This window comes from Mchenga conophoros, linkage group LG3 (genome assembly GCF_057382185.1).
Source record: "Mchenga conophoros isolate Kocher_MC1m ecotype Shallow Benthic linkage group LG3, M_conophoros_male_GT1.1, whole genome shotgun sequence".
Classification (NCBI taxonomy): Eukaryota; Metazoa; Chordata; class Actinopteri; order Cichliformes; family Cichlidae; genus Mchenga; species Mchenga conophoros.
Window position 1 is genome coordinate 31,841,600 of NC_140528.1, and position 23,637 is coordinate 31,865,236.

The 23,637-nt window shown below is 42.1% G+C and overlaps 1 protein-coding gene across 3 annotated transcripts; it reads left to right on the plus strand.

The window, feature by feature from the left end:
• The first annotated feature begins 3,652 nt into the window (after nt 1–3,652).
• LOC146578155 (neoverrucotoxin subunit alpha-like) lies at nt 3,653–18,543 on the plus strand. Of its 3 annotated transcripts, XM_085257593.1 has the most exons (11): nt 3,653–3,762; nt 3,847–3,930; nt 4,604–4,842; nt 5,786–7,541; nt 11,148–11,321; nt 11,564–11,650; nt 11,814–11,987; nt 12,148–12,321; nt 13,491–13,664; nt 17,797–17,843; nt 18,002–18,543. In XM_085257593.1, exons 1-11 carry the CDS (start codon nt 3,674–3,676, stop codon nt 18,541–18,543), a joined length of 3,540 nt encoding a protein of 1,179 aa, XP_085113719.1. In that variant the 5' UTR covers nt 3,653–3,673. The 3 variants fall into 3 exon arrangements, with proteins under 3 accessions (XP_085113719.1, XP_085113726.1, XP_085113734.1); XM_085257600.1 differs by lacking the exons at nt 3,847–3,930; nt 11,564–11,650 and having other exon boundaries at nt 4,604–4,870; nt 5,772–7,541; XM_085257608.1 differs by lacking the exons at nt 3,653–3,762; nt 3,847–3,930; nt 4,604–4,842; ... (2 more) ...; nt 11,564–11,650; nt 12,148–12,321.
• The last annotated feature ends 5,094 nt before the right edge of the window (nt 18,544–23,637 follow it).

Consider the following 23,637-nt stretch of genomic DNA (forward strand, 5'->3'; position numbering starts at 1 on the left):
GCTCTCTTCATCCTTCATCATCCATGCATGTCACACTCCTCAAAGAGTCCAGGGAATTTCAGAAAAATATTAACTCATTCACTGCCAGCCATTGGCAGTGAATGAGTTAAACCCATTGACTCATACACTGCAATTGACGGCTATAGACGTCAATGGCAGTGAATGAGTTAAGGCTGAAAAAGCTGACCAAATAATACTTTATCTGAAGAATTTGTTCTCGATCCTTTTACTACAAGAGAAAATAAAAATAATGGTGTTGATGTTTCCACCTGAAAGAGGAGGCTTGTCCATGTTTATGATGAAACAGCTGAAGAAACACACACACACACCAAGGCACAATGTACACTTCAATTCCTTTAATTTTAAATATGTTTATATTGTCTATCCTGTAAAATAGTCAGATGTCTATTCATATTAATGTACAGAATTCACCTGCTTGCTGCTACTACTGCACATTCACCCAGTGTATATACTATATATATATATATATATATATATATATATATATATATATATATATATATATATATATATATATATATATAATGTTCTTCCTCTACACCCCCCCCCCCCCCCCCAATTTTTGCACATGTCGAGGAGCGTGTCAGGCTACATTTCACTGTGTGTTATACTTGTATAACTATGCATGTGACAAATAAAGAACCTTGAACTTGAACATACACACAAAGGACTGTATTTCCACACTCACCTTTGACCTTAAGTAGCACTGTGGTGTCTCTCAGGATGTTTCTTTCTTTGCTGTAGACCTCACAGCCATATTCTCTACTGTCTCCCACAGTCAGACACACACATGTTTCTGAATGTCTGAATGGCAGCTGGACAGACTCGCCCCCTGCTCCACCTGGGGGGCTGAGAGGACATCATACACATCATGAGCTGTACAGGAAGTCTTTAAGATGCTAACCTTTAGCATGTGTCTGCTCTATGAGTGGAGAAGGGAGTGATTTAAACAGTTACTGTGTATTTTCAGTGTTTGTTGTTCCTTAAAATATTAGTATTATTTTATGATTACAGTATCTCTGTCTGTTGTTTTAGGCTGGAATCATGTTTCTCTCTTCCAAAATGTTTCTTCTTTTTCGGTGACAGTCTGTGGGACCCAGGAAGACCATATACCTGCATCTCTACCAGTGTCTGTGCACTCCAGCCTCTTCTGTTCCATGTGAGATGATTTTCTCTGAGGCAGGAGAAATTATCTCCAAGATAAGAAACAGACTCGGCCATCGCACAGTGAAACAAATTCTATGGAAGCCAAGTTAATATAGTTCATATATTTTTATATTTGTTGTTGTTGAACTTGACATGGATTTATGGAAATGAGTGCATGCGATGTGGGAGGGACGCTGCAACCAGGGAGAACAGAGCAAGTTTTTTGTGTTGAGGATAAATTCAATCTGATTACTCCTGTAAGAAGATTTGCAAGCTGTGGAATACATTTTTGTTATATCTTTTCACATCGCAGTCCCGTGGAAGTTTTTCTTCTTCAAACTAATGTAGGCTACACGAGTGAAGCACGGGAAAACTGGTCTCAAGGTTATACAAATTCTCTTCTTAAATGAAACCCAAACAGGGTAACCTTAAATGCACCATGATTTTACTTTACAAGTTCATAAACATTTTTTCTTTCCACTTAACAACCAATTCTATCCCCAGGTCAGAAATACGTACCCGAAAAATACATGTTCAAAGCAACACAACGGTGGCCCAAAATCAGATTGTGAACTCCACTCTGTGGAGTGGAAATTCATAACGAACCAGTTCATTTTATTTTGTAGATTACAGCTGTTCTTCATATTTTGGGGCATCTGATGTCACAGAGAAGACTGTGTTGAACAGCTTCGAATAATGAGCTTCAGAAAGCTTCATTTGACCATCACTTAATCATTTCCTTACGAACCATTAAATCAGGTACCGAAACAGTTAAGTTCTAAAGAATTCTTCGACGTCACTGATCACGTGACTCTGGCCAAACAAATCACACTTTGAAGCAGGGATTCTGAAGCATACGCGCGGAGCTTCAAGCTTTCAGCGGGCTAACGCTAGCTTTTAGTGTTCGGGTGTGGAGTGTTGCTTGTTGTTCGTGTCTCTGCGCGAAGAAACTGTAAGTTTGCTTTGTTTCCTCCTTTAACAGTTTGTCTTCATGAACTTTACTATTAGTTCAGATCATGTTTGATTTCTTTAAACAACAAACTGTTTTTATTTTCGGAACAAAACCGTCGTTTCCTAAACAGTCAGCCCGTTGTAACTCGGCCGAGTGTGTCCGCCATTTCCTGTTACTGTTTGTGATCCAGACTAAACACGGAGTTCGGCCGCTGTTCCACAGTAACTGCTGGCAGATTAACCCGTGTTCGGGTCTGTGAGACCCGTACTCAGTTTTTTTCAAAAGAAAAATTAAACAGTTAATATTTTTTCAACCTGAAATTCATTGGCTTTGGCTTATTTTCTGTGAAGAACATAAATCCGAACTAATTTTCAATTACCTCATACTGTACCCCCCACGCATTTACATTACATGCAAGGTGTTCGCGTCCACTGGACCCAGGTCTAATAAAAGTGTTGAAAGTGTAGGTCCTGTGTTCCCACACTCTGTCTTCCTCCTTTCTGGTGCTGCTGATAGTGTTTTCTTCCCCTCCTGCTCCGCACAAAGTTGCAACATTGTTGAAAATTCAACTACCAACACCGTCTGCTCTGACATTCCCACACATTTTACCCTCTTTCTTGAGGGATCCAAATTTTATGTTCTCATACCCTGTCCCACCTGCAAATTAGGGGCATAATGCTGTAAATAAGACTTTGCCAGTGTGGTTCTTTATCACAACTGATCAAGATGGCAAAAGATTATCTGCTGCGAGGGCCTTATTGATTTTGGAAGACAGAGGAGCTTCTGATGATGATGCCGGGGAAGAAGTTTCAGAATATGAGGATCACATTTTTTGTCTGACAGTGACTTTGAAGAAGAGGGTGAGGTTGAGTGCCATTTAGTAACAAATGAAGATGAGTACCCCATGAGAAGCCAGCTCCAGGACCAGAACAAGCCCACCAGACAACAAATGAAGAAATATGGATGTAAAAAAAAAAAAAATGGAGAAATTGAATGATCTTCTATCCCAAGAAATGTTGTCTTTCCACTCCACTTGATTATAACTGATTTTATTTTTTATAACATTTTATAAAAACAAAACAAAAACGAGAAGCACATTAATTCATAAATGTGATCTAACAGAGGTAAAGGGAAAAATTAACCATGTTTGCTGTTCATATGGCTTGTAAGTGGGATGAAGTAAACATTGTTGAGTAATTTAACATAAAATTGTTTGATAGTGTTAATTTGGAAAGCCAAAGCTCTAGCGGGTCCACCAGACCCATGAACACTGGCTGAGTAACAAAAATACGAACACCACACAAGGGTTAACTGATACTTAGTTTAGCTAGCAGTTAGAATATGAACTGTCAGCTTGGTCCTGGGAATTGTTATGGCCATGTTTGACCTGCTGCTTTGTAGGACTACAGGAATGGAGGATTTGGAGGCTAATCTCTCTGTGACACTTTTTGTTGTGAACTGATGAAAGCTGTGGATGTTAGTCCAACACATCAAAAGCTCTCGATTGATGATTTGTTTCCTCTGCAGGTAGAAAGTGTGTGTGAGCTGAGCAGCATGGATCAGTGTGAGGACAGAGAGGAGGGAGTCCCTCCCTCTAAAAGCACTCTGTGTGGGGAACATGAGAGCCAGACCAAAGCTCAGAGGTGAGATGACCATCTCTAACTGTCCATGACTCTTCTCCATGTCACAGCTCAGCACTCACATCACTGCTCCATTATTATTCACAGGAACCAACCTGGACCTCCACTCAGCGACGAGTCAAAGGACATGGATGATGAGTTTAAAGAAAACATCTGTCCTCCTGCAAAGAGGTAATGTGTGTCTAAATGTTGTGTCTCAGTGTTTGTGAATAAATCCTCCATCATGTTTAATGTCAGCTCAGCTGTGTTTCACACACATTTCTATGTTTATATGTGAAGCGGTGTGTGTTGGAGTGTTTCCACAAATGCATCATGTAAAGAATGGATGTTGTAGGAGGTGTGAAGAGGCTGAGTGTCTGTAGGACTCCAGCTGCTCAGTGTTCTTAATTTTCCTTAAATGTGTATATCAACAGCAGTGTCAAGGCTGAAGTTACATCAAGTGACATATACATGCCTAGTAGATGTCATTGCCAAGATGTAGTACTGCTGATTCTACATTTCATGTTTTGTAGATGAATCCTTGTTGCTGATATTTGTATCTTACTTTTTGCCTCTTGCAGTAGACTAACTTTCTTGAACAAATATTGTTTTCCTATAATAAAAATTAGTCACTTTTTTTAATCATTTATAATTTAATAAGCAAGTTGTTACACAAACAAGCCTTATCTCCTCATGCGTTTACTAAAATACCACAAAAATCTATAAGTAAAATGGACAGTTTAAAAAAACCTCGGTCCTTATAATCCAGTTGCAAAGATTTATTCTGCTGTTTAATGTCCTAAATAAGTATATTCGACATATGATGAGACTTACTGACTATGAATCATGTCCACATGTTTTACAGGCCAAAGACGGAGAAGGCAGTGAAAGTGCAGCTGCTTGAAATGTTGAACAATCTGGGAGACGAGGAGCTGAAACATTTCCAGTTTTACCTGCACAATGACCCTGGCGATGACTTCCCCAAAGTCTTTAAACGCCAACTGGAAAATGCAGACAGACTGAAAACAGTTACACTGGTGCTGCAGACGTATGCGGGCAATGAACTGGAGGTGGCGAGCTCGATTTTAAAGAGGATGAATGAAGGTCGGACTGCGCAGTATGCAGATACAACATTATCACAATTAATTTTGTGATATGTATTAAACTGAGGCTGTTTTAGTCTAAATGAATATCAACGGTACTAAAAGTAGCTGTAGCTAATACTACATCTGTGGGATGATTATGGGTAATTTTTTCTCTAATGATTAAAATTTTATTTGTGAAGTTCATGAAGTCATTACTAGCTAACGTTAAAGGGATGGTTGGCTCAACAGAGCTCTGACTTTTTGTCAGCCTGGCTACAGTGCTGAAGAGAAACCTGGGGTTCTTATTTTCTTCAATCAGTGACAAATGGTAAGATGTTCTGGCTTTGCGGAGGGCTTTCTTATAAAGCAACCAACTATTTTTCGAGGCTAAATTATGATCTTCTGAATTTGTGACACGCTGTTTCATCTCTGGCTTATTAGATTTCATCCCGCTTTAAGGTGCAGGTGAAATCTACTCTCCACTGCTGTGTAATCCGTTATTGTATTAGGCTTTGTTATAAGGGAATGATCAGACGAGTGTTTTCAGTAAACACTGTTAGATGTTCAGTTTCTATTCCATATGTTAAAACTAAATCTGTGTGGGTTCTTTTACACACTGAGAGAAGCCAATTCAGTCTATTAACTAATTAAATGCTGTGTTTAGGCTGTCATTTTTAGCATCTTCATGGATGTTAATATAAATGAATGACCTTGTTCAATAAAATATTTAAGTATTTTCTATATCTAGAATTGTATGTTTCTAACCTTTGTGACATGTCATTTTCATGCTAATTGAAGATGGTTCAATGAAAGGTCCAATTTGATTTGTGTTCAAATTACCCAAATATCTCCTGAGATTTTAACGAAAGTTATTAAGATGGAAATGCATGATTATATAAATAATGGTTGACACTGTAAAAACCATAATAGACTAATCATCCTTCTTACTGTTTTTAATTCAGAGGCTCTTCAAAAGTGTCATCGTCATCTTAAATTCAAGTCTAATCTGAAGAAGAAGTTCCAGTGTGTGTTTGAGGGGATCGCTAAAGCAGGAAACCCAACCCTCCTGAATCAGATCTACACAGAGCTCTACATCACAGAGGGAGGGACTGCAGAGGTCAATGATGAACATGAGGTCATACAGATTGAAACAGCATCCAGGAAACCAGACAGACCAGAAACAAAAATCAGACAAGAAGACATCTTTAAAGCCTCACCTGGAAGAGACGAGCCAATCAGAACAGTGCTGACAAAGGGAGTGTCTGGCATTGGGAAAACAGTCTTAACACAGAAATACACCCTGGACTGGGCTGAAGACAAAGCCAACCAGGACATCCAGTTCATATTTCCATTCACTTTCAGAGAGCTGAATGTGCTGGAAGAAAAAAAGTTCAGCTTGGTGGGACTTGTTCATCGCTTCTTTACTGAAACCAAAGAAGCAGGAATCTGCAGCTTTGAAGACTTCCAGGTTGTGTTCATCTTTGATGGTCTGGATGAGTGTCGACTTCCTCTGGACTTCCACAAAACTACAATCCTAACTGACCCCAGAGAGTCCACCTCAGTGGATGTGCTGCTGATAAACCTCATCAGGGGGAAACTGCTTCCCTCTGCTCACCTCTGGATAACCACACGACCTGCAGCAGCCAATCAGATCCCTCCTAACTGTGTTGGCATGGTGACAGAGGTCAAAGGGTTCACTGACCCACAGAAGGAGCAGTACTTCAGGAAGAGATTCCGAGATAAGCATCAGGCCAGCAGGATCATCTCCCACATCAAGACATCACGAAGCCTCCACATCATGTGTCACATCCCAGTCTTCTGCTGGATCACTGCTACAGTTCTGGGGGATGAGCTGAAAACCAGAGAGGGAGGACAGCTGCCCAAGACCCTGACTGAGATGTACATCCACTTCCTGGTGGTTCAGGCCAAAGTGAAGAAGGTCAAGTATGATGGAGGAGCTGAGACAGATCCACACTGGAGTCCAGAGAGCAGGAAGATGATAGAGTCTCTGGGAAAACTGGCTTTTGATCAGCTGCAGAAAGGAAACCTGATCTTCTATGAATCAGACCTGACAGAGTGTGGCATCGATATCAGAGCAGCCTCAGTGTACTCAGGAGTGTTCACACAGATCTTTAAAGAGGAGAGAGGACTGTACCAGGACAAGGTGTTCTGCTTCATCCACCTGAGTGTTCAGGAGTTTCTGGCTGCTCTTCATGTCCATCTGACCTTCATCAACTCTGAAGTCAATCTGATGAAAAAACAACATGTCTACCAAATTGCTGTGGATAAGGCTTTAAGGAGTCCAAATGGACACCTGGACTTGTACCTCCGCTTCCTCCTGGGTCTTTCACTACAGACCAATCAGACTCTCCTACGAGGCCTGCTGACACAGACAGGAAGTTGCTCACAGACCAATCAGGAAACAGTCCAGTACATCAAGAAGAAACTCAATGAGAAGCTGTCTGCAGAGAAAAGCATCAATCTGTTCCACTGTCTGAATGAACTGACTGATCGTTCTCTAGTGGAGCAGGTCCAACAGTCCCTGAGATCAGGAAGTCTCTCCACAGATAAAGTGTCTCCTGCTCAGTGGTCAGCTCTGGTTTTCATGTTACTGTCATCAGAAGAAGATCTGGATGTGTTTGACCTGAAAAAATACTCTGCTTCAGAAGGGGCTCTTGTGGGGCTGCTGCCAGTGATCAAAGTCTCCAACAAAGCTTTGTAAGGAAATTTCTGATCAGGCTTTTATTTTCTAAATATTTATTCTAGTAACAATTGCAATTTGTTCATGGCACAATCGTGCCATGAACAAATTGGACGAGCACTGTGATGGGTGCTCGTCCATTTAAAAAAACAAACAAAAAAAAAAAACTTTAAAGTGCAATGATCATCAGCACTAAATCAAGTATATGATTCTCCTAAAAATTCAAAGCAACAGACAGTATCAACATTTCTGAGACATCTGTCGGTGTAACACTTACCAAAGTACCATTCAAAACGGTTTACTTTATACCAAAAACTCATGGACTAATCCAGTGTCCTGTTACTAGGGATGGGTGTCGTTTAGGTTTTATCCAATAACAGTGCCAAACCAGTACTTTTGAAACTGTGCCGGTTCTTAAACTGTGCTTAAAGAATGGAGAACACAAACTTTGTGCAAAAACCTCTTACGTTTTTTTTTTTAGCAGTCTCTATTTTTCTGCAAAATGATAACCAAGTTAGCCTTTTCTGTTGATACAACATGAAGGGAGTACCTGCCATCAAACAAGAAGACAGCCGCATGTAACTACGACAGTGTTTGCTAGTTCACCTTGCATGCATTAATGTAATAACGTGGTTAGCCTACTCAACGTAAATTACACACAAACGACATTAAGCTACTCGCCCAGAGAAGAACAGCTGCTGCTGTCATCATCATCCGTCGCCATTTCTGCTACACTGGCAGGGCTAGGGGCCAGGACTCTACTCTTCAGTTTCTTGGGGGATGTTGCTAACTCCGGGTCCGATAACAGGCACCACACCCGCAGTAGATGTGTTTGTTGTGAGGTCTTGCAGCAAGCTGTCAAATACGATGTATTTCGCGGCTTTTAAAAAAACGCTATGCGTCGCCAGGTGTTTCATCAGATTTGAGGTGTTACCTCCTTTGCACAGTATCGCCTCCATCACCACCTAGTCAAGACTGGGTTGAGAAATTTCATAAGAAGTGTTCTTGGTGGAACATTATTATTTCCCTTCAACCTGATCTGGTGCATTATATCCAGTTCAGCTGGCAACATCAAGCACATCCAGTATCCATTACGGTATTTTCACGACCATAAGACGCACTGTACTGAAAGGCGCAGTCTCAGTTATGTGTGCCATTACTGTATTTAACACACACATAAGGCGCACCTGATTATAGGGTGCATACAAGTATGCATATTTAAAACTAAAGCGGGAGCAAAACTGAGTTTGGTACTAACATTTTTATTACCTGTAATCGTCACCAATCAAACCCATCGAAGTCTTCATCCTCTGTCTGAATTGAACAGCTGCGCTAAATCTCCATCAAACATTCCAGGTTCACTTTCTTCACCGTCAGAGTCACTTTCCGTGCTGTGCGGCTCCTCGGAAATTATGGCGGCTTTTGCGAAAGCTCGAACAACAGTGCCAGCAGACATGTTAGCCCAAGCATCTACAATCCATTCGCAAATTGTGGCGTAACGCGCCCGGTGCTGCCTTCCACTCTTGGTGAAACTGTGGTCTCCATCGGTCATCCATCGCTCCCACGCCGCTCGCAGCCTTACTTTGAACGGCCGGTTCACACCAATGTCCAGCGGTTGGAGTTCCTTTGTCAGGCCTCCTGGAATGACAGCAAGCTCACAGTTCATTTGCTTAACTTGTTTTTTTCACATCGGCTGTGAGATGGGCACGCATAGAGTCACAGATCAACAGCGATGGTGATGTGTGGAAAAAAACCACCTGGTCTCCTTACATAAACCTCCCTCAGCCACTCTTTCATCATTTCCTCATCCATCCAGCCCTTTTCATTTGCCTTAATGATGATTCCTGTTGGAAACTTCTCTTTAGGCAAAGTCTTTCTCTTAAAAAATCACCATTGGCGGCAGTTTCTGTCCATTAGCATGGCAGCCAAGCACAACAGTAAAAGAAGACTTTTCGTGCCCCATTGTGCGTATCGCTACCATGCTGGTCCCCTTCTTCTCCACATTGTGACTCACCGGGATGTCGAAAGTGAGCGGCACCTCTTCCATGTTAGTGATGTGGCTGGGCTGGATGTGTTTGTCGGCGATGTGTTTGCTGCAGTAGGAGCGGAAGATGGCCAGCTTTTCCTTATAATCCGCTGGAAGTTGCTGCACTACCGTAGTCCTGGTCTGGATGGAAAAATGGCACAGTTTCATGAAACAAAAGCACCAAGACGGACCTCATTGGAAATGTTCAATTTTCATTTCTTCTGCTAGCGAAACTGCTTTTAGTCGAATGGTGACCGTCAAAACGCTTCTCCAACTCGTTCTTTGCTCGATGATCCACTGCTCGAGTCTTTCCTCCAACTCGGGCCACCTTGCCTTATGTCCGCGGAAAGTCAGCTGCGTGTTCTTGACCTCTCGGAGCTCGTTTTCCAGCTTCCTCCACTTGCGAACCATCGATTCATTAATCTTAAATTCTCTCGCGGCTGCTCGATTTCCATGTTCCTCCGCGTAGCTGATGGCCTTCAGTTTAAACTGTGTTTCATAAGCGTGTCTCTTTGCCATTTTCAGGGTTGTTAAAACAACGAAGTTCTGCATAACGCACATACCTGTTCTTTTATACAGGTATGTGCGATTGTAGCGGTATATACAATCAACGCCCACACTTCACTCTTTAGCGTTCTCATGGTGATCTCTACTACGTCCTCCTTACAACACACACAAGGCGCACTGCACTATAGGGCGCGCCGCACTTTTTGAAGAAAATCTAAGACTTTTATGTGCGCCTTATAGACCCGAAAATACGGTATACCAAAATAAGATTCTTTCAGGCTCCTATGTCAGTCCTATGCCTGGTAGCTGTGTGGTTCCTTGGTGGGTCCTGGGTGGGCTTGGGGACTTGGACTTCTGGGGGTCTTGGGTCATGGCTGGTGTGTTGCCAGGTTGTGGGTGGGTGAGTGCATGCACGGGGTACCCAATCTAGATGGGCCCGGGCCTGGACACCATGCTATTATTGGGTTTCGGGGAACGGGGTTCCCTCTTCCGGGGTGTGTAGGGTCCTCGGTTCGCTTGGCCCAGGGCTCAGTCTGCTCTGGCCTGGCCAGCTGCCAGTGGAGCCTGCGGGCTCATTTCTGCGGCCGCCTGTGACTTGTGCTGCTGGGTGACTTTTCTAGGTGGGGTGGTGTGATTGTGGTCCTCCTTGGGTTCTCGAGCTCTGGGGAGGAAGGGCCTCTGGCTCTCTGGTGCCCGAGTCTCCTCCATGTCTGCTTCATGTCCTATGTGGCAGGGCTGTTCCTCGCCACACCCAGTATAAGACATTTACATGGAGAAACCCTATGAATACAAGTGCGCTCAGACACAGGTGTGGACAGAGATGTACAAACAAGTAATCCCAGAAACACACTATCTTGGTTGCTGCTCAGTAACATTTATTGTTTACGGTTACTTTTGCATATGTTGGTTGTTTCTATGGTTTCTGTGCTATGTCTTGTTCCTTCCTTCCAGCTTACATTTTGAAATTTTTAGTTAACCATGACTTGTAGTGTCCCTACAGCGCGCGCGTGTGTGTTTGTGGGGGTGTTATTTATTTTTCCTCCCTCTCTTTTTAACAAATGTCACAGATTTCATGCTTCTTTATTTTTAGGCTGAGTGTCTGTGAGCTGTCAAAGGCAGGCTGTGAAGCTCTGACTTCAGTACTCAGCTACAAGTCGTCTAGTCTGACAGAGCTGGACCTTAGGATCGACAGCTTGGACGATTCAGGTGTAAAGCTTCTGTCTGCAGCCTTGGGGAGTTCATGTTGTAAACTGAATACTCTAAGGTCAGTATATTCAGTTTTTTGTTTTGTTTTTTGTTTTTTTTCTCCCTTGTTCAGCTGACAAATGAAACGGTTAAAAATGCCACTCATAAGTGTTTATTAGTATTTCTCATTATCCCCAAGTTAAACTGTCACATTTCTAACCTGTTTAATCCCAGGCATTAAGGATTATTTTAAAACACATTGCTAAATGTAGTAGCTTATTAGTAAAACGAGTGTTTCATTGTTCATGTTATAATTTTCAGACTGAATCTCAGTAACCTCTCGGAGAGCAGCTCTGAAACTCTTTCTGCTGGACTGCAGAATCTAAACTGCAAGCTGATTACTCTGAGGTCAGATCAAGTAACATTTTATTTTTCAGAATTAATCAATAAGTTGATTAAAGTTTAGCCAATCATTGTTGCATCTTAAAAAAACAGGATTGAATATTGGCAATAACGCCATGCTGACAACACTTTAACTCTTGTGGATGTTTTTTTTTTTTTTTTTAAATAGGCTAATGGGCTGTAAGTTCTCAGAGGGAAGCTGTGAAGCTCTGTCCTCAGTTCTCAGCTCCCAATCCTCTAGTCTGAGAGAGCTGGACCTGAATAATTCTGAGCTGTGGGATTCAGGAATGAATCTTCGGTCTGTAGGAATAATGGCTTCACAGTGTACACTGGAAACACTAAGGTCAGATCAACAGTATTATTTATTTTTATCAGTTGCCAAAAATAACCAATAATTGTAGCTAATTCAATAAAAGTCATCTATGTGTTATATCATTTCATAACTTCTCTCTTCACTACGATTACACTTTAACACAGGTGTTGTGTTCTCGATAATTTTTCAGACTGAGTAGCTGTTTCCTGTCAGAGGGAAGTTGTGAAGTTCTGTCCCCAGTTCTCAGCTCCCAGTCCTCAAGTCTGAAAGAGCTAAACCTGAGTAACAACAACCTGCAGGATTTGGGTGTGAAGTTTCTGTCTGCTGCACTGCAGAGTCCACAATGTAACCTTGAAACTCTCAGGTCAGGATTCAAATCTTTCCACAGAGGATCGTTTAAAATGTGATTTATATCTTTGCACAAAAAGTATCATAAGGGTGATACTTCAAGAGCCATGAGGTGGTACTCATTGTGAGAAGTTTGAGAACCACTGTGGTAGCTTAGAAACATGAATCAGCGCAGTGCACCCGGTAGAAAGGTTTCTGGTTGGGCTGGTGGGGGGATTAATCTCCTAAGACCCGAACTCTGTCATGGCATGCATTTTTAATTTCTCTTTGCTATGAGGGAGATTGGGACCTGATGAATGTAAAAACAAAGAATTAACAGATAATTTGTTTTGTTTTTTGTACCTAATTTTTGTTTCTGAGAAAAATAAAATCCACATATGTTTTAAATTTTGATAGAACAGTGGCAGTATGATGTCATAAATTGATATCAGGCCCTTGTAGATAAAAATTAAGGATTGTGGCCACAGCTCAGTGCAGCAGCTTTGGCAATGGAGGTGTTGAGCGTCATCCATTCGGACTCAATGTCCCCATTCTCCCTCAGAAGCTCAGCTACAGGTGGGGGTTAAAGAGCTTGCAGACCGGGGCCTCTGCCAAGTGTTCTTAGGGCAAGATCACTATAGGTTTAGGTGTGCCAGGTCTGTGCAACATCCTTCCCCGCAATCTGATCCAACAGCCTACCAGGTGGTGATCATTTGACAGCTCAGCCCCTCTCTTTAGGCTGTTCCTTAAAATCACACCCATCCAAGTCTCATTGTCTTTACCCATATGAGTGTTGAAGTCTCTCTCACAGTAGGACAACTTGCTGTGGTACCAGCTCCCAGTTTGAGTTCAGGAGACAGACATCCTCTCTACTTTTAAGATCAGTTTCAAACTTTCCTTTTTGATAAAGCTTATAGTTAGAGCTGGATCAGTTGACCCTGAACCATCCCTTAGTTATGCTGCTACAGGCGCAGACTGTTGGTGGACTTCCCGTGATTCTCTGCTTTCTTCTCCACTCCCCTATTTTTACTACTGATGCTTTTATATGTCACTACCGCATGTCCTTAACTTTTTTTTTCTCCTCTCCACTTAGTTTATCTTATAAATAAAGTCATTTTAAATATAATGGATGGAAATGGATGTTGTTGTATCAGCCATCCATAAAATTGTTGTTCACAGATTGCTTGTTATTTTGTGTGTCTGCAGTCTGTCAGGCTGTCTGATCACAGAGGAAGGCTGTACTTTTCTGGTCTCAGCTCTGAACTCCAACCCCTCCCATCTGAGAGAGCTGGACCTGAGCTACAATCATCCAGGAGACTCAGGAATGGAGCTGTTGTCGGCTGGACAAAAGGATCCACGTTGGAGACTGGACACTCTCAGGTATGGAGAGAATGCCTGACAAAGGCGGAAGAGCTGGAAACATTTCTTGTGTCCTTCACTCACTTCCTATTTTTCTTGATGCATGCTCAATCAGATTTTAACGATTCCGATTCCATTTTCGATTCTGTTTAACGATTAGATTCTTTATCGATTCTCTTATCGATTCTTTTTTTTTTTTTTTTTAAAAGGAGAACACTAAGGTCGATTAGCTTAGAACTTTGTTTTATATCTTCTCTTTGAACAAGATAGAAATTTAGGAGTAACATGGCCTTACAAACCCAACAGTGAGATCTTAAGAGTTCCAGCCTATGGCTCTTCAATGTGGTGTCACAGGGTCCCCAGGAAAAAAATTGTAAATGTAAAATAATAAAATAAATATTCTTCTGTAGCAGGGGTGCTCAATACGTCGATCGCGATCGACCAGTCGATCGCAAAGGTAGTATTGGTAGATCGCATGGCATTAAAAAAATAGATGCCAGCCTATCATCCATCCCGTCACTTGATTGATACAGGGAAGCCAGTCAGATGACAGCAGATTTTTTCTGACGCTTAGGTCGCTGCGCATGCGCAAACAGCGGCGCGAAGTGCAGTAAAACTGACAAGCTAGTCAGCGAGTTAACTCCAATTTTTAGCTCTCGGTTTTTTCTCTTAAACCTGGCCGTCAGCAGCTACTGTCCGGACTATGCATCCCTGGCTGATTCAATTCAGTGCAAGTCATCAGAGTAAACTCAGGTAATGACAAAAAATTTACATAGTTAATTGTGTTGTGAAATATTGGATATTGCGGTTATGCATGTATATACATTGTAGATATAAAGAATCCTCAATATATTTATAAATAAGTATATGTTTTGGATTTTTGTAGTGGGTAGATCATTTTGACTTGGTCATTTTATAAGTAGCTCACATGCAGAAAAAGTGTGAGCACCCCTGTTCTGTAGCAATAACAAAGTATAACATAAATTGTTCTGTGGCAATTACACAAGAATATCCAGTAATGTCCCTGCCTACAATTAAACACATTCACTTACCAAAAATCATCTGCTGTGGCAAATGGGTGCAAGCCTTTGACCACAAACTGAGTCACTGCTCGGTGACATTCGTCTATCCTGGCCTGAAAGGAGACGCTACCGGTAGACTGCAGCGAGAACTGCCAGCGAGCGCCAGCCAGACTCTGTCTGTCTCTCTCATCATGGTCACCTACATGTACAGTAATGGCAGGTCTTGTAATAAGGCAGATCGCGCTAACATAATATGCACTGTTAGTTGATTATTTACCTGCCGCATTAACGGGAGAGGACGTGCAAACGTTAGCGCTGCTGCTGGGTTGAGAGTCACGAGTCCGGAGCGGAATTAAAAACGCGTGTCATCGCGTGTTTTGTGAGCAAATGCTTTTGCATATTCGTAGTGTTTCCTCCCTTAAATGAAATATCTACTTTGCAAGTTGCCCTGTTGTCATCGGTTCTCATAAAGTATAATCAAACTTTTGAGCGTTTGAGCCGCTTAGGCGCCGTGTTTCCTGCCAGGTAAATGACGCTCCGCAACGTGGTGACGTCATTCAGGGCGACTGGAATCGATAAGGGAATCGTTTGCAAAAATGGCAAACGATTCCAAGGAATTGAAACAGTGGGAACCGGTTCTCAACAAGAACCGGTTTTCGATACCCATCCCTAGTTGTGACAGTGATGTACACTGTTTTGATGGTATAAATGTATTAATAGTTTGTAAATTTCAGATAATTTTTTTTAAAAGCTAGATATTTTAAATGAGAATAATGCTATTTCCACATGTAACAGGTATTTTTGAAAACGCAGATTTTTCTATGCGTTTGCACCTTTCGTCCAAACATAAACGGTGTTTTTGGTCACTAAAAACTGAGATTTTTAAAAACGCCTGCCAGGGTAGATATTTTTGAAAACTCAGTTTTTGCATTCACGTGTGGATGAGGAAAAGAAAACACAGCGTCAAAGGTGTGCGCCTTTTTTGACGTCACACTGTGCGCCGTGTTGTCTCGGTGAAATGAATTTCTACAATGGTGGACTTGCACAAAATACTGTTACTCTCTGCAGTGTTTAAATGCTTACATATACACACAGTTACTGTCCCTCCACACAGGACTCAGTTCTGCTTCTATGTGCTGTCTTTGTTTATTCTTTCTCACCCAGCCTTCTGGACTTCAGATTGGCCAACATTTCTATACGGTTAGGAATATATCGCCACCTGTTGCTTTGGCATGTTCATAGCAGCGTTTTCCCTGATTTAAAAAAAACAAAAACGGGAAAACTGTTTTTCAAAAATACCAGTGTACATGTGGACGTAGCTTAAGAAAGAAAAGTAATCCCTCTCCCTGTTAATGCCCTTCATGGCCCCCTGGCAACACTTTGCTAGACCCACCCCTGCACAGTTACCAGCTGTCAGCTACCTAAAAAAGGATGCTGGTGTTATTTGTCTCTCAGAAACAGTTCATAACTTCCCTTCAACTCATTCATGTCACCTAAAAGGTAAACCTGTTTCTCCATCACCTGTTCAGCTCTGATGATTCAGTAAGGACATCTCCTGGTTTCATCTTCATGTTTCCCTCTCACCACATATCCAAACCGACATCATGACCAGCAGCTTTACAGCTGTGGCTCCAGCAAACATCAGCTGATACTAGAAATTAATATTAAATAAATTCTAACAACAGCTGATCAAGCTTTCTGGCGCAAAGTGGGCGATTTATTTAAAAAAAAAAAAGAGAGAGAAAAGCCGATCAGCTGATCATTGATCAGTTTCATGATTGATGGAGCAACAAAAGAGGGAGGGGAGAGAATGAGAGAAGAAGAGGCAGCTGTGCAGCAAAGACGCAGAATAACTTGAGCTTTGTCTTTTTTCCATTCTAGCTGATGTACGGGACAAACTGTTATTAGCACAGACACTTTTAAAAGCGATCATTTAGGACTTGAGCAATAATACAAACAGCAATGTAGTTAAACATCTTACAGTTCGTTTTATTGGGAATTGGCTTTAAAAAAACAAAAGAAAAAAATCTATCTGGTGAGAAGGTTTTCATTTTTTTAATTTTTTTTTCAACAGGAGTGAGATGTGTGTTATATAAGGCAACGTTTTTGATAGGTTTGTAGCTTGAACCTATTCGCTGGAACGTTGAAGACAATATAATTACACAGCAGCAAGACACGAAGTAGGCAAAGTTCTTCGTGTTTCTCGTGCACGGAGAGAACCGGACAGACGCCGTTCCTTCGCTTGACCCCAGTTGCTCTCGTCCGCTCCCCTGTAACACTGCTCTTTTATTGAGCTTACATTAATATGCATAGGTTCATTAACATATGACGTCTACATACAAACAAAGAGTACCGTGTGTGTGTGTGTGTGTGGGGGGGGGGTCAGAGTGTGACCCCATAAATGACTTCCCTAAACCTGCTGGTCTGGAAGTCCAGCAGTTCATCTAAACCAAAGGCACTTAGCCTAAAACAGATACAGCCACGTTTATCCTGCCATAAAACAATAAGAAAATGTACGACCTCTCCCACGCTCCCAGGATGTAGGTGTGCACACAAAGCTTGCAGACTATTAAGGATCAAACCTCTACCAATCTACAACTAATTATAAAACTCTAAGCATATATAAGTAGATATTTCTAAGCATAAATGACAATCAACAATACAAAACCTGACAGTTTTCCTTTTGCATTATTTTTGTGTGGTGCATTTTTCTACATTTTAACAAAAGGGGAACAGTTCACCTAGGATTTGTTATAATTTTCACATGGTCTTGCTGAGGTAATGCAAATCGAAACTGCCATTCTTGTCTTTTTTTGGGGGGGGGATATGCTGGAAAAACCTTTAAAATGGACCTTGAAGGTGCTTAAAGTGCTTGAATTTAACCCTGAAAAAAGTGTTTGAACCCCGTCAGTCATATTTCATTCAATACAGTGGTGTACTGACAGATCCAGGATCAGTCCAGTCATCAGCAGTTTTATCCACGTTTAGATTAAAGTGTATTTGTAAAAATGTTGTACTGTTCCTTTTGTTAGTGTGTAACAGTGTGTGTATGAGAGCCATGTAATGCTCATGTGTGCATGCTAAGGCTGTGCTGGTCTGACACCCCCCCCCCCCCCCCCCCCTCCTTTCAGGGTGGAGCCTGCTGGAGAACGATGGCTGACACCAGGTCTGAGGAAGTGTAAGTGTGTTTTTAATGGGATTCATGAAAACAAAGCACACATTCAACCATCTTCATCATTCACATCTCTGATGTCAGGAGTCATCATCAAAGTGTCAATCAATGAACAGATGATGGATCAATAACTGCAGCTGGATTGTGTTTGTTCTCTCCATCAGATTCCTGTCAACTCACAATCGACACAAACACAGTTCACAGATGGCTCAAACTGTCTGACGACAACACGAAGGTGACACGTGTGTGGGACACTTTTTCATATCCTGATCATCCAGACAGATTTGATTGGCATCCACAGCTGCTGTGTGAAAATAGTCTGACTGGTCGCTGTTACTGGGAGGTCGAGTGGAGAGGAATAGTTTTTATATCTGTGAGTTACAGAAGAATCAGAAGGAAAGGAAAGGGCATTGACTGTGTGCTTGGCTACAATGCTCATTCCTGGAGTCTGATCTGCTCTGATGATGGTCCTCAATCTGTCAGGCACAACAACAAACAAAGACCCATCTCCTCCTCCTCCTCCTCCTCCTCCTCCTCTGTCTCTAACAGAGTAGCAGTGTATGTGGACTGTCCTGCTGGCACTCTGTCCTTCTACAGAGTCTCCTCTGACACTCTGATCCACCTCCACACCTTCAACACCACATTCACTGAAACTCTTTGTCCTGGGTTTTCATTTGACTATGATTCTTCAGTGACTCTGTGCTGAGTGGAGTGTAAAGAGTGTCTCCTGTTAGAGAAAGATTCTGACTGTTGAAGAGAGAGTTCAGTCTGTACATGTCTGTCTCTTTCACTCACAAACACGTTTTCAGATTCATGGATTCAATCAGTTGATGTTTTAAACTGTTCTAAATGATTCCTTGTAAAGCTCTTCCTCTTCAGTCCTTAAAGATGGAAGCTCACATTATTCCAGGATCCACCTGTTGTTTTTCTGTCTTTTCCCACTCAAAGCGTCACAGTGAATATAGTATGTGGTGTTTCTGTGAAGCTCAGGTCACAACCAGCTCCTCTGCATTTTCACCAAGTCTGAGCTCATTAAAATGAATCCAAATGTTTGATTTCTTTCTTAATTGGATTGTTCCATCATAACTGAATAAGTGGACATCCAATAGTACTGTGTATAAACTATTAAAGACATTCAGCGTCTCATGTTTCTGTCATTGTATAAAAACAGCTGCTTTTAAAAATTGATCCAATAAAACAAACTGCATGTATTGATCAGGTCAATACACACAGCTCTCATGTCACTAACATCTCCATGATCTCTTCATTGATGGTGATTTGTGACCCTCTGCTGGTGAGAAGATGAACTACATGATGTCAGCTCATGAGCACAGATGACGAAGTTTTTTTTTTTTTTTAATTTTTTAAGGGTGTTGGGTCGCAAATTTTGTAGATAAAATGATGACCACCGGATGATGTAGAGATTCACCTTCTTTTTATTGAAAGATCCAATTAAAATCACTCAAATATCCTCTAGAAAAGATAAATATTGAAACGCAGTTTATTAAACGGTCATATGAACTGCAAAACAACATTGCAAAGCAAGCGAAACATGCACCGGGATCTAGATCTGAGATCCTGTACCCCTCCTCTAGCCAGCTTTTAACTTTTGACTCCTTGTCAAGTTAGTTTAAGTTTAAACTACAGGTATTTTCTCAATTTTACAAAGACCGATGTTGCAACAATTATGACTAAATGTGTTTGTCAGTGTTTTACATGTTAATCCTAATGATTAAATCTCACAAAAAACAGTGGGTTAACAGGAGCTCACATAACATGTGGTGCAGAGTTGTGATATAAGTGAATAATACTAAACCTAAATACATGGTGACAGATAGTTTAAATATGTGGGGTAAATGGTTAATGTGGCTGTTGTACAGAGTGTTCGTGGCGTTGCACCCTGGATCCTTCAGAGGTTTTTCAGAGTTTTCCCTGCTGGAATGTTTCAGGTTTCTGTATGTGTTGTGGCTAACTGTTGATGTCTCAGAAAGTCATCATTAAATGTCCCGATTAAGGCTCTTAGTTTCCGAGCATCATTTTCCTGAGGTTATAACACCTTTTTGGTGATGAGCGTAAAAACTAAATCTAGACAGCTTTGAGTTTTTGCTACGGAATTTGCAGTCAGGTCACCAATTTGCATCTATCACTATGATTGGATCACTCATGGAGTTCACAGACGGTGACTGGATTGAATATGATAGGCTGGAACACTTTTTTGGCAAACGACATTGAGGACGAAAAAAAAAAGGTCAAGTCTTCTCAGTGCATGTGGATCAAGGATGTAAGAGTTGATATGTAACCTAACAATACTTGGGAAACCTGTGGACTTCAGCTTCAAAGAACTGGTGACGTTGGTGCAAAATCATTACTGCCTGAAACCCTCCGTGACTGTTCAGCGTTTCAAATTCCAGACTCATTCACGCAGGAGTTTCAATGGCTGCATATGTGGTGGAGCTGAGACAGCTTTCAGAGCACTGAGTTGGGGGCATGCTGGATGACATGCTGTTGTTAGGGGAGCCCACACTGGACTTTAAGAAAGCGTTGGAAATTACTAAAGCAAGAGAAACAGCAGCTAATAACACTAAAGACCTACGGAAAGCTGACAATAATATGAATTAAGCCGATGCACATCAAGTATCTAAGAGTGTGGGAGGCACATTTTGGCAAGTACTGTGTTTGTAAAGACAGTATCTGCCATAACTGCAAGAAAATGGGGGCACTAAGCCAAGAAATGAAAGAGAACTAAAGAAGGAATGGGAAAACTTAACCCAAACTAAACATGCATTTACATGGATTTAATAAGTGCTTTGTGGAGCCCATCTATGCCATTATCCATGTAAATAGGAAGAGCAGTAAATGGAGGTTGAGCCAGGGGCCTCGGCTTCCGTGATCAGCCAAGCCACCTACCACAGCTTGTGGCACTTGGGCGGGATGCCGGCTTTCCAAGCGACTGAGACAGTACACCGGTGAATGCATTCACCCGCTTGGCGCTATAGAGGTGCATCAGCATATCAGGGTCAAGAAACTGCAGCGACGCTACGTGTGGTGCAAGGAGAGATGCCTAGTCTGCTGGGTCGTGATCTTCTGCAGAAAATCTGCCTGAATTGGAGAGAAATTGTCACGGCCTGAGGCCAGTGGGAAAAACAGAGGCAAACAATACTCTGAGGCGCAGGGACCGAGCATGACAAAGCTTTATTTGCAATGGTGCAATTGATGCAAACAGCGAAAACAGTGAGAGGTGCTCAAAGAGCTTAACATTACCTAGAACTGCTCAACGTAATCAAGGAATAACTCAAAAACACTCGAGGAACTGAGGGCACAGGTTTAACTCAGAAATTCATAACCTTTCACTGTGAAACACACATGGCCGACTTGGCATTTCTATGAAACAAAGCTATAAAGAGCACTAGAAGTGTCCGCGGTGGAAGCCATGGGGCTGTTGTGGATGGGATGGAGAACCCAACACTGGGTAATCTGCCAGTACAGGAACTCCTGGGGGGGGGGGGGGGGGCAGGTGGGCACGGAGAAACTGTGAGCAGACCAGCGCTGAAATCTAAACAAATTACAGCAGTGGCTTTGCAATGTCCGGAGGTCCTCTGAGAGTGGAGAAAGCACAAACGTCAGAAAAAACATGAAACGGCTAAGAACAGCTGAAACTGTGGAAGCCCTGACTGACAAAGGTTTGCAGATGATCTAGCGAGGTGTGAGTCTGAGCGCTGCTCTTAACAAGCCGGCAATTCCAATTAGGCTCAGGTGCAGCCTCTCAGCATGATGTGGCGGCTCCACCCAGGGGTGGAAACGCCCTGTGGGAAGACCCAGCACTCACCCGGACCATGACAGAAATCATGTATACAACTGTAATAGCAGAATTACTGGCGAGTATGCAGATGAAATTAATTGGACACCCTCAGGGGGACCACTGTGAAGCTGTGTGTGGACGTCTGCAAAACATTCCCGGTGTTGCTGTCACAGCTGTTCAGAACCCCACAAAGCTGACTGCCATGATTGAAGCAGTGAGGATAGCCGTGAGTACTCAGACTGTGCACATTGAACGCAATATGAATACGATCTTGGAGAAGCTTACCGGGTTCTCAGAGCATGCGCCAACCAGCTGGCAGGGGTGTTCACCAAGATCTTCAACCTCTCCCTGAGGCAGTCAGTGGTCCCCACATCCCTCAAAACAACCACCGTCATTCCCATTCCTAAGAAATCAGAGGTCTCCTGGCTGAAATGCTACCGCCCTGTTGCACTGACATCAGTCATCATGAAGTGCCTTGAGTGGCTGGTCAAAGGTCACCTCTGCTCCTCCCTCCATGTTACATATCTGCAAAATTTGGCATGAACGCCAACATCCCTTCAAATTTCTACAATGCTCCACTTTTTCTCTTCCTGTGAGCTCGACCTCTTCTTACTCTCCCTTTTCTTTCTCTTGTTTTTGAATTCTCCTTTTTAACTTCCTTTTCCTCTCACTTTCATGTTTCCTCTTTCACAAACTGTCTAATCACACTCTCCAGTGTGTGTGTGACTTCGTACATCTCTTACTTTCTCATTCTCAGCTTATTCCTTAAACATATAAATTACAATTTACTTCTTTTCTTGGGCAGTAAAAATCCCTCTGATGTTGTGGGACTCTCAAAAACTTCAATAATTCCTGGTTCAAGCCTGACACTCTGGGCTTTGCAGGGTGAAGGCCTCGTGTTTCATGCTCTTCACTGAGTTAAATGCATTCACCAGCAGAATAATGCTGCTGGGCCTGTTTGCAGACAGAGGCGGGAGCTCCTGCTGATTTGTGTGGGACTAAAAAGCTGTGATTACATCCATCCAGCTTCACACTTTGTGAAAACACATCTGTGGAAGGAATGGAAAAGTCATTCAGACGGCCACAGATCACTTCTGAGGAAAGAAGAGGACACCGGCTTTCCTTGTAGTTTCACACCCGAGTAAACCAAATAAAAGTTAAAAAAAAAAAAACTCAGAAAAAAATTAATTAAAAATCATATTCTATTAAAGTTATTTCACCTGGAAACAAACCTTTACACAGTACAAAATTAAAAATTAATCAATCAATTAATTAATTAATTTTCTTTTTTTCAGTGTTTTTTATGACGCCATTCCCTCAAAGAATCTTTCCTTCGCCCCTCCTTTTTTCTTTCCCACTGTAGACCACACTACAGCTCGCCGTTCTGATCCACTCTCAATCCAGATTGTGCCAAAAACTGCTTTCAAAAATCAAGAAGCCGCTTGCTGTACAGCTTCTCACTCTATCATTCGTCCTCTTCCTCCATGCGCTGAAGAGCAGCTGAGTCAGTCTTCAACATGTGAGGGTTTGACAGGAGGGCGGGAAAGACTGCAGGAACCACATCTAAGAGAGGTAAACAGCACATGCCCACACGTGCTTACTGAGACAGGAAGAAAAGAGAGAGAGAGAGAAGGCTCTCAGAGCTGTTTAACCCTTTTAGAGTTGTTTAAGCTCTGGAGCAGTAGTTACTTTTATTGTCTGGCTCTGTTCCACAGTGTGTTTTTATCCTCGTCTCCCTCCACTTTCTCTGTAGGATCTACCTTACAATATAAACGCCTCCAGGTGACTGTTGTTGTAAATGACACTAAATTGAACTCACACCCAACTGAGAGAGAAGATGTAAAACCTACATAGAAACATCTCAGCCAGCTAAAGCCACAACCTTCTGCTGTAAAGCAACAGTACTACTCAATTCTCCACATTGTTGCCTTGCTTGTAAATCTTAGTTGTTACATATTTTTAATGGTATTTGGTATTTTCTGTCGTTTTAAAAAGGAATAA

Bases quoted from the DNA above. Each gene is read 5' to 3' on its own strand.
- LOC146578155 (XM_085257593.1), top strand. From the start codon at position 3,674: ATGGATCAGTGTGAGGACAGAGAGGAGGGAGTCCCTCCCTCTAAAAGC. The intron at 3,763-3,846 runs GTGAGATGACCA...TATTATTCACAG, and splicing joins AGCCAGACCAAAGCTCAGAG to GAACCAACCTGGACCTCCAC. The intron at 7,542-11,147 runs GTAAGGAAATTT...CTTTATTTTTAG, and splicing joins AAAGTCTCCAACAAAGCTTT to GCTGAGTGTCTGTGAGCTGT.